Source organism: Neomonachus schauinslandi, chromosome 4, assembly GCF_002201575.2.
Source record: "Neomonachus schauinslandi chromosome 4, ASM220157v2, whole genome shotgun sequence".
Lineage (NCBI taxonomy): Eukaryota > Metazoa > Chordata > Mammalia > Carnivora > Phocidae > Neomonachus > Neomonachus schauinslandi.
The window spans coordinates 114,177,977-114,188,911 of record NC_058406.1 but is presented as its reverse complement, the minus strand read 5'-3'; the positions used below and the strand labels follow the sequence as shown (position 1 = coordinate 114,188,911).

Below are 10,935 nucleotides of genomic sequence, written 5' to 3'. Positions count from 1 at the left end.
TGATGCCCACAATAGTTGATAGTTGCGAAAACTGAAAACAGCCGAAGTGTCCATCAGCAGGGGACTGGTTAAATTAATTATAGTGTATGGAATACAAGATAGCCATGAAAAGGTATGAGGTAGATCTCTGTGTATGTAAGGACAAGGAAAGGTCTTCAAGATATATTTGTAAAATGTACATAGTTTAAAAAAAGATTAAGTAAAAAAAAGGAAGGAGTATTGAACAGTGCATGAATGAGAGGAAAAAAGTATATTAAAGTATACTGCAATTCCTTTTCTGTCTTCTAAAGGAATTATAAAATACTGTTGGCTGTAGTTATCTTTAGGTAAATGAATAAAGGGTAGGGCCAGGGTGGGAGAGTTTTACTTTTTATTTTGTACCCTTCTGTACTGTTTTATGTTTCTACCCTTAAGGGTTTAACATTATTTCAGCAGGGGTCAAATGGGCAGATAGACTATGGCTCATTCATTGTTTTCTTTTATCTCTATGTTAGAAAAAACACAGTAATTGTTTTTTACACACACTTACACACAAAGATGTTAAACCAAAACATATGCAATTATTAAAAAAACCCAGAAACACACACATACACATATACACATTGTCTGACAGTAAGCGCAGGGGAAAACCTACCTTTTCCATTTCAGTTACTTACTATCCTAATGTGTAATGTACAGAGTTAATATTATCCAAAGATGTCAAAGTACTTCATTAATATTCCTTAATCTGCTTAATGTAAGTTTCCATTTCATATGGTGATATAAGATGGTGGGTACAAAGTATTAGTGAATATAGAAAGAAATCCCAAGGGTCTCATCTGAATAACGTTCTGACCACACATGAACTTTGTCCTTGTACCACCTCACAGTTATGATTCAGAGGCTGATCTTCGAATCAGGTCCCCAAAATAAGCAGTGATTGTCTTCAATTTATTATTAAGAAAGTTTTGTTCAATTTCCACTTGCCCTCCAGGCCCAGCTAAGGACGCCACCTAAAAAAAGGAATGGAAGAAAGTCACACATAACATAAACATGATTTCAAAATAAGTATTTTATTTATATGCTTTATTAAATAATAAGACTGGGTTTTCATTTAAGTTTTTCAAAATAATGAGGCATCTCAAATGTTCACTGTTACTTTCCAGGCAGGCAAGCAAATATTTATGCAGTATTTGGTGGTGGAAATACTTGTTTCCAATAATATGGGTAAGACCATTGTGCTATGTTATTTGTACAGGGCCTAATCTCTCCAATGCCAGAAGCTAAAGAACTCAGAGGAAGAGAAAATGAACATATTCTTCCCAAATATCAAGAGTAGGATGCTTTACCAACTGAGCCACCCAGGGGCCCCAAGACATGTAGTTTCTGTAATTCATTCTGTGATTATAATTGGCAAAACTGTTTATTTTGTGAAGAGAGGTGCTGTTGGTTTTATTTGGTTTGGAGGTTGAGAAATCTAATCTCAGTGGTATTACACAGGCCACACCAGCATCTGGCTGAAGGGAAGATTTATTGTGCATCACCAATGAGTATGCTTTTTTTTTTTTTTTTTTTATTTTTTTTTAAAGATTTTATTTATTATTTATTTGAGAGAGAGAGAATGAGAGACAGAGAGCATGAGAGGGAGGAGGGTCAGAGGGAGAAGCAGACTCCCTGCCAAGCAGGGAGCCCGATGCGGGACTCGATCCTGGGACTCCAGGATCATGACCTGAGCTGAAGGCAGTCGCTTAACCAACTGAGCCACCCAGGCGCCCGAGTATGCTTTAAAAAAGCATTTCAACTTCCTCTTAGAAAAAAGTCACAGATACAGAAATAGGGAAGAAACCACAGGTCATTCTAAAAGAAGCCGTCCCACTAAACCAGTAGCAATGTCAATGTCAATATCAACCCCCATCTCCAAGAGGGACACAAAGTGATGGTTGTGTTTTCATCAGTAGGAATAGCTGACAACTGGAGTCAAACACAGGATCTGTCATAATGATAAAAAGCACACGTGTATCCACTATTCACTAATAGGCAATAAATTAACGTAAAATTTTAGAAATTAAAAGTATTCAACTAGTCTCAGAGTGGCAATTATAGGAATAATTGTTTCATTTTCTATTTTGGTACCTTTATGCCAGCTTGATTTTTTTTTTTCCTTTTTTTAAGTAGCTCTACACCCAATGTAGGGCTTGAACTCATGACCCCGAGACCAAGAGTCACGCTCCACCACCTGAGCCAGCCAGGTGCCCCTGCCAGTCTGATTTTTCATAAGGAAGGGTAAAATGGAAAATTTTGTCTTTACCAATAAAAGGCATTCTGACTGGTACATCTACAATATAATTATTTCACAGTAATTTTTCTAGGAGTTAGATATAACTCAGGTGAAGTATTTCTCCTGTTCCTTTAAATAGTGATTTACTTAGAGGAAGCGACATTGGCAGCAAAAGCTGAAGTTTTCTCTGGGGGAATAGTGTTGGTTGGGGAGGAGAGAGGAGTGGGGAGGAGAGAAGAGGGCAGATTAAGAGAACCAAGCAGAGCTGAAACCATAGCAAAAATCTGTTAGGATAGGTCTAGCAGAAAACCAAAAGCAAAGTCAGAGGCAAACTTTAATACCAGTTCAACCATCAATTTAGAAAGATCTGAAAAATAGGAATACTACCTATTTCCCTCAATAGTGTATTTTGTGAGCCATAAAGAGAATAATTTTTAAAAAATCTCTGAGAAGGTGGGGTACTTTCTTTTCCCTTTCTCCCACCTTTTAGAGGGTTGCCTGGACTTGGGTGCTTTGGATAAAGGAGTGGAGATGTCCTCCTCAATGTGTGGGGGTTTTTCCAGGTCTGTTGCAAAATAGTTAACGAATTATTATTTTATTCAACAACTATTTACTGAGCGCTTAGAGGTTTTTGTCCCAGACAGTGGAGTGCAGCAAAAACAAAATAATCTCTGCCTTCATGAAGGCTGGGAGAGTCAGATGACAGACAAATAAAACATGTGTGCACCATTCCTGATATTGGAGGAAAAGGTGAATCTATATCAAAATACAATGAGAAAACTTGTTTCTATTCAGTGTTTAGAGAGAGAAAAAAAAAACTTAATATGTTACTTTCACATGTTCTAATTAAAAACAATTTCTAGGGCGCCTGGGTGGCTCAGTTGGTTAAGCGACTGCCTTCAGCTCAGGTCATGATCCTGGAGTCCTGGGATCGAGTCCCGCATCAGGCTCCCTGCTCGGCGGGGAGTCTGCTTCTCCCTCTGGCCCTCCCCCCCTCATGCTCTCTCTATCTCATTCTCTCTCTCAAATAAATAAATAAAATCTTTAAAAAAAAAAAAATAAAAACAATTTCTAACTTTAGCCTTTTTGTACTTTTAAAGGTTAGCATTATGGAGTTGAAAAGACTATAAGGTTATGTAGTTCAAATCAGTAATGCTTTGCTTCAATCAAATGGCCAAATTAAGGCCATTAACTTCCAACTGTCTTTATTTTTCACTAGCAGGTTTAACTGGCAAAATGTTATTTGATTCTTTCCCCTTTCTTAAAGTTTAATAAATTGAGAGAGAGGAGGAGGAAAAGAGGGGGTGAGACAGGGGAAGGAGAGAAAAACATAGGTAGATAAATAGATAAAGGTTAACAACGGCTCTGGATTACACGCTATGTTTTTGGCATATTACCCAAGTATACTAACAAGATTTACCAAAAGAAATCCCAATTATTTTGGATTGGCACTAGAACTAAGACTGGAACTCTCATCAACTAGATTTTATAATAGTTGTTCCTTGGGGACTGGGAAAGGAGAAACGGGTAACTATTATTTTTACTAAAAGGGATAACTTTAGTAAAAATGAAAGGCATTGAAGATTTAAGAGCCAACTAAACATTCAAAAGTGCATTTCTTTCTTTCTTTTTAAAAGTAAACTCTACACCCAACATGGGATTTGAACTCACGACCGACCCTGAGATCAAGAGTCGCACGCTCTACTGACTGAGAGCCAGCCAGGCACCCCTGCATTTTTTTCAAAAGCAAACTGATTTGAAGTAAAAATGTATGGCACCTGAATGAGAGACAATAACCACCAAACTGGAACCTAATGGAAAAACATGTAATCAATATCAAGGACAGGAACACTTTATTGTAAGAAAGATACAGAAAAATTAGAGCACTGAAAAACAGTCCTATTACTACATTGCAGAAGTGGTTATATCGCAATATGCAAAAACTTGCTTAGACACAAATTACATCAGGTGAAAATGAAGAGTATTTTTTATGGGGTCTATGGATTTCTGCCAATTAGGGACTGGAGTAGCAAGCACCTGAACGATTATTGGCTGTGATTAGAAACGAGTGTCCAACAGGCAAAGTACCTTATCTACAGTTCCTTTCGCCTTCATGTTCCTTTTCTGACATCCAACTAATAATTAAACACAAGTCAAAGTAAGCTGGATAAAATATTTCTGATGAACATGTTCTCCGGGAGATAAAAGGATATATTTTTTATCAGTAGAAAACCAGGCAACACTCAAAACTTATACTTATTAAGATTAGTTCTATTTATCTGCACATGGTAAACAGAAATGAGATTTTTATGCGTAAGTGAATGAATCTTGGGCGCCTGGGTGGCTCAGTCGTTAAGCGTCTGCCTTCAGCTCAGGTCATGATCCCAGGCTCCTGGGATCAAGCCCTGCATCGGGCTCCCTGCTCAGCGGGAAGCCTGCTTCTCTCTCTCCCACTCCCTCTGCTTGTGTTCCCTCTCTCGCTGTCTCTCTCTCTCAAATAAATAAATAAAATCTTAAAAAAAAAAATTTTTTTTTAAGTGAATGAATCTTTTTTTTTTGCTAATAGTTTTTCAGATAATTTGAATGCTACCTCAGGCTCTCAGGTATCATTTCCTGTTTCCTTTTTTCCAAATATTTACTTGATTAAAAGAAGTATGATTTTTAAAAGCCACCATTATCAACAGGGCGGCAGTGGGGATATGTCAAAAAAAATTCTCCTGGGCATTAAAAGTTTACCTGCATTAGTCTCTTAGGAGAAGGCTACCAAAAATCAGTTCACTAAGCTTTACTTTTTACCTGTCCTCAGAGCTGGAATCTGGAAACTGGAAACATGAAGACTGTTCTTAAATTTAACTAGTTACATAAAGCACAACAGACCGGAGAATCAGGAAGTCCCCAGCTGTTAGCACAGGACTTGTTCGTAGCACTATGTGTGGTATCCTTCTATTTATCTACATCATTTACTGAAAAAATTTACCCAAAGGGATGAAGAAAATATAAGCTTATGTTCAGAAGCATTTGTGCCTTTCCAATTCCACTTACGAGGCCAGGTGCACAGCCCCTGTGGAGAATGAGAATATACAGAGTACAAGAACGAACAACACTGCGCTATTGTCCAACAGCAAACTTCACAAGGGAAAAGCCGGCTAATAAACGTGAGAAGCTGGTCAACTATGTCCTTAACTGCAACGCATGTACTAAGCGGTAGGTTTCGCTAGGAACAGAGGTGGTCTGCGAACCTGGGTACCAGTTACTAGACGAGATAAGAGAATACCTGTGGCAGACAAAGCTCAGCAGCAAGTGCCTTCTAGTTTGTGGTGAATTTTTAGCTTTCTTTTGCTTTTCTCACCAATCAAGAATGGAACAGAACTGATTCAGCAGAAATTCTTCATAATTCCTTTTGCTTCTCTTGTCACCTCCACTTCTGTTCTCTGCTCCCAATTTCAGGGTGGGCTAACTCAGTGATAAGAGATGGATCTGTTCCTTTTGGTAATGAATCCCTTATCAGTGGGAGACCGTAAGGCACTGCCATTGTGAAAGAGAATGACCAGGCACATCACTGAACTCCCCTTTTCACTCTTCTGTAACTTTAGGCTGGTTTATAACCTGACTTGTCTACTCTAGCTGCTGTGATAATCCAATGAAATGTGCTGGGAGGCCCCAAACTCTTAAGTATGCCATTCAGACAAGAAACATTTATTAAACATTTATAATTAAAAATTATTTGTCTTGTATACAAATGCAGGGTACTGGTCCTTTGTAGGATGAATGTACTTTTGAGTGTTCGGAGTCTGGTTATTTTCAGGTTCAACAGTTTTAGAGTTTACTATTCCTACATGTACCAGAAGTCCAATCCAGTTCTTGGTCCACCTGCTATTCTCTCCTTCTTCTGGTATCTACACATGGACTAAGGGTCCTCCACTTTTGGGATGACTTTGTCGTACTTACCATGTGGACAGAGTTTTGGCTATCTGATAGTGCTGCCCTTAGACCAGATTTCTACTATGGAAATTTCATTTAGAAGAATTTGACACAAATTTCTTATCACTCTTAATATTTAGAAACCAGTAAGCCTGGAATAAATTTTTCATTTATTAAATAACTAGATATTACAATAGCTTATAATTAATATTTGCAAAGAAATTAGTGGTAAATTTTTCTTGTACTCAGCTAAAAACAAATGCTAATGAACTGAATTTAATTATATTTAAAATATTTTTCCAAATAACAATATTTCCTAATAGTTTCCATATTGATAAATAGCTTTAATTACTCAATTGCATAGTTGTATTCTTCTATGTGGTTTTGGAAATGTTACCTATAAATAAGTCCTCCTTTCCTTCCCTTCTCCTTCCCTGCCTGGTTACCTACCTAATGAAATAAGTTATGAGAAGTGTGATGACTGCTCTAATTAGGGGAACCTGCCCCTTCCCAGATATGACGTACTGGTTTCAGTGGGAACTTCAAGAACTCTGCCCACCAGAAAGAGGAGCCCTCTTGATTAAATCTCACAATTTCTATACTTAAGGATACAACTTAAACAATTGCAGGTTAAGTTTTACCTGGTATTAGGTCAATTTGCAAGTACTTTCCTGTTTTATCAGGAAATAAAATAGGTGGGGCTTGGCCTACTTGTTACTATGATGTCTGTGTGGGGTAAGTCACAGAAGGTGGAGCATGTCTACTAGACAAGTGCCAGGAGTTACATGATATAGGCCACCTCCCAGTTCACTTTTCAACACAGTTCTTAGGGATGTTGCTCAGTGTTGCCCTGCATTCTATACTGGTTTAAACAAATTACAAAGGAAAGAGCTTTAAGTTAATTTGACCTGAAAAGCATAAATGCTATCACTTTTCTGACTCCAAATATTTTAAGAGAGAAGGATAAGGAGGTGCTGGGTCACACCAAGCCCCAGCCACTCCTCCCTGCATTCCAGTATCTGCCTAGGAGACAGGGCTCCTTCTGGTTTGAGCTTCCACCCACAGGGACGTCATACAAACATTCTACTCTGCTCAGAGACCTCTATCCATACTGTGTATGTTTACTTTTTAAAACAGAAGTTTTCCATATTTGGAATGCCTGGTGGATCCAAAGCTAGTATTGGCTGCAATTGTATGACTGTCAAAGGAAAGAAATGAAAGAAAACACAGCAAGAAACACGCATCCAGTAGATAAATATATATACCCTGGGCCCTCTGAACTGAAGCTAATCAGTTCCAAAGGTTCACTTGTGATTTCCCTCCAAAGAGCCTAGCACAAAAAGACTTCCTACATTAGTTAGTTGTTGAGTTGGATAGTTGAGAGTTTGGGTAACAAGGGAATATGTGTCCTGGAGTAACCCCCACACAGAAAAAGGGAATAAAAGACTGAGATAATAGGGGACCTAGAAAAATATTTTACTAGATACAGAAAACAATTGGCCTCATCTCCCACGTGGAGAGACTACAGGACAAGCTGTATCTGTATTGGGCCCATATTCAGTTCCATTACCCCAAATATAAATATTCTCCAGAGTATAAACCTCCCTGGATGAGAAATTAACTGTTCTTTATAGACATTTCTATGGGAAAAATGCAGCCCGAGCTTCAAAAAGCCAACTCATAAACTTGAGGAACCCAGCCCATTTGTAAGTTCAGGTTGCTGTGACATTCTAAATGTTCCTTAACAAAAAAACTGACTTCTCTGTAACGCTGCTCTCATTCTTGCAGTTCTGCGTTTTCTCTCTTTCTAAAAATCCTACATATGGATAGATTTTCTTCATTTTAAAAAGAAAAGCTGACTTCCTTCTGTAATTTGATCCCAATACCAAACAATATAATGTACTTGAAATCTCATTTCCTTTTTGACTTTTATTATTCTTCAGTGTCATTACTCCCTCTACAGGTAGAAGATGTAAAATCACCAACCTTGATTCTAGTAGGTTTTTGAAGTAAACCAACAACACAAGTTAAAGAAAAAAGTTAACTTCCTCCTTGGGCAAGTGTTAATTTAACTAGAAAAAATGTACTCATTGTAACTTTTGCAATAAGTAGTAAATTTCCTATTGTCATTCAAGGATCCAAGTCAGCCCATCTAATATTTAATACAAGGATCATATAACCTCTTATGAGACTAGTTATAGAGCATAATATTTACATGGGCAAATAAGAATTATGGAATCAACAGGCTCAACCTTATCTGGAGTCTAGGATGCAGATCAGAGTCACATAAGTAGCAGGTATGGCTTAATATCAAATTTGATATAAAAAATAAAAGATAGTAAAAAGGCAACCCATGGAATGGGGAAAAATATGGGCAAAGCATATACTGACAAGGGATTAATACCCAGAATATATGTATGTGAATAGACGGTCAACATCACTAGTAATCAGAGAAATGCAAATCAAAACTACAATAAGATACCATTTCATACCCATTAGGATGGCTATTACAAAACAACAACAAACAAAAAACAAATGTTAGCGGGAATGTGGAGAAACTGCGAATGTGGAGAAACTGCAACTCTTAAAGAACTGCCGGTAGGAATGTAAAATGGTTCAGCTGCCATGGAGAACAGTATGGTGGGTCCTCAAGAAACTAAGCAGAATTACTCTATGAGTCAGCAGTTTCGCTTCTGGCTATATACCCAAAAGAACTGAAAGCAGGAATAGACACTGTGCGCCCATAGCAGCATTATTCACATCAGCCAGAAGGTGAAAATAACCCAAAATGTCCACGGATGAATGGATAAACAAAAGGTAGCATATACATACAATGGAATATTACTCAGCTTTAAAAAGGAAGGAAATTCTGACACATGTTCAAACATGGATGAACTTTTAGGGTATTACACTCAGTGAAAAAAGCTAGATAAAAAAGGACAAATGCTGTAAGATTCTACTTATTTGGGGTTCCTAGAATAGTCAAATTCATGGAGACCGTGGAATGGCAGTGGCCAGGTAATGGGGGAGTCAGTGTTTAAAAGTATAGAGTTTCAAAGTAGAGAGTTTCAGCATGGGAAGATGAAGAAGTTCTGAGAAGGATGGTGGGGATGCTTGCACAACAATGTGAATGTATGTAACGCCACTAAACTGCATGTTTTGTTAGGTGTCTCTTACCACAATTCAAAAAAAAGCCACTCAGGCAATTCCAATTAGCAGCCAGAGCTGAGAGCCAGTGTCCCAAAGACCAAGGAAATAAGCCAAGATTGGGAGAGTGCGACAAACTGATACAAGAATATGTCCTTTCAAGCGAGTATATGTTTCTGATAAGAGAAAGAGAAAAATATATTATCTGGGATTCTATCATTTCATAAATATAAAACCTTCTATTCTATCCTCTAGAGAAAATATGTCATCTTTCCATACTGGCCCTCTTCAAAGTGTTAGTAACATTTACATTCTTCTCACAAAAACTCTGTAACAGGATCTTCAAAGTCACATACACGAGACTTTATTGAGAGTTTATGGGCTAGAGGCACTGAGTATCCACCTACTCATTTATGCCTCAGAACTGTCGCCAGACAGCTAGTAAGTGGCAGGGCTGAGACTCAACTAGGTCTGTTAGACTCTTAATATCTCTCTCTCTCTCGTTTTGAGCCCATTAACTGAACATTATTCACATATGCTCACTTTGTCATTGGTGCTCTTGCCACCTTCTCAACTCCTATAATCGAAGCTTCTTTAAAGTCCAGTTTACGTTCTAGATCATTAGAGCCTTTCCTGAGGTCATCACAATGAGAGAGCCAGACATTTAATCTCCACCTTTTTAATGAGAAGGTTGCATTGTTACTTACGTCCCCATGACCAAAGCCCTAGGAAGATGCTGACACAACAGAGGGAAACCAAACAAAAGAAACCTCTGGAGACCCAGAAGGGTCTGAAAGTGTGTGTGTAGGATGGAGGGGAGTGCCTCTGCCTAGGGCAGGAGGGAAGTGTTTGTGCTTGTGCTTGTGAGAAGCTAAGACAGGAAGAAAAAAAACAAGAACTTAGAAATTCTGCTCTCAGGGCGCCTGAGTGGCTCAGTTGGTGAAGCGGCCAACTCTTGATTTTGGCTCAGGTCATGATCTCAGGGTCGTGAGACTGAGTCCCGCATCAGGTTCTGCACTCAGACAGGAGTCTGCTTGAGATTCTCTCTCTCTCTCCCCCTGCTTGTGTTCTCTCTCTAAAATAAATTAAAAAAAAATAAAATAAAAGAAATTCTGCTCTTGGTGCTCCCTCCCAATCACCCTGCATTTGGTATATGCTGCCTCACTTACAGAAACAGGGAACGCTGGTCTATGTTCAGGAGTAAAGGTAGGGCAGTCTGAAAAGAAATCCTGCTGTGAAGAGCTGAGAGCAACAGGTGGGAACTAATCCCTGATATCCACTGTCTCACTCTTCCTTCTCCACACCAGTGAGCTGATGAATGACGGTAGAAGATTAAAGCGTACAGCCTTTAAATCTGCTTTTGTCCAGCTCCTCCTCAAAGGTGAGGAGTTGTGTCCTGAGACATCTGTAGTCTTGTGGGACCTGGGCTGGCAACCCCACAGCTTACCTACTTTCATCCCTTGAGGTTATCACTGGGGCTAACACAGACTGCAGCAGTGGTTCTCAACCCAGGCTGCACATTAGAATGATCTGGCAGCTTTAAAAAACTGGTTAGATCAATTTCTGAGGTGGGGCTCAGTTACAGTTTTTACAAGGGTCCCCAGGGACCC

The 10,935-nt window shown here is 38.7% G+C and overlaps 1 protein-coding gene across 2 annotated transcripts in view; it reads right to left on the bottom strand.

The window, feature by feature from the left end:
• Nucleotides 1-705: 705 nt before the first annotated feature.
• The window catches only part of TGS1 (trimethylguanosine synthase 1), a 39,270-nt gene continuing 29,040 nt past the window's right edge, over nt 706-10,935 (bottom strand). For both annotated transcript variants that reach the window (XM_044914212.1, XM_044914213.1), the window contains exon 13: nt 706-992. In XM_044914212.1, coding sequence (XP_044770147.1) covers nt 870-992 — 123 coding nt within the window. In that variant the 3' untranslated portion in view covers nt 706-869. The remainder of the gene's footprint in view (nt 993-10,935) is intronic.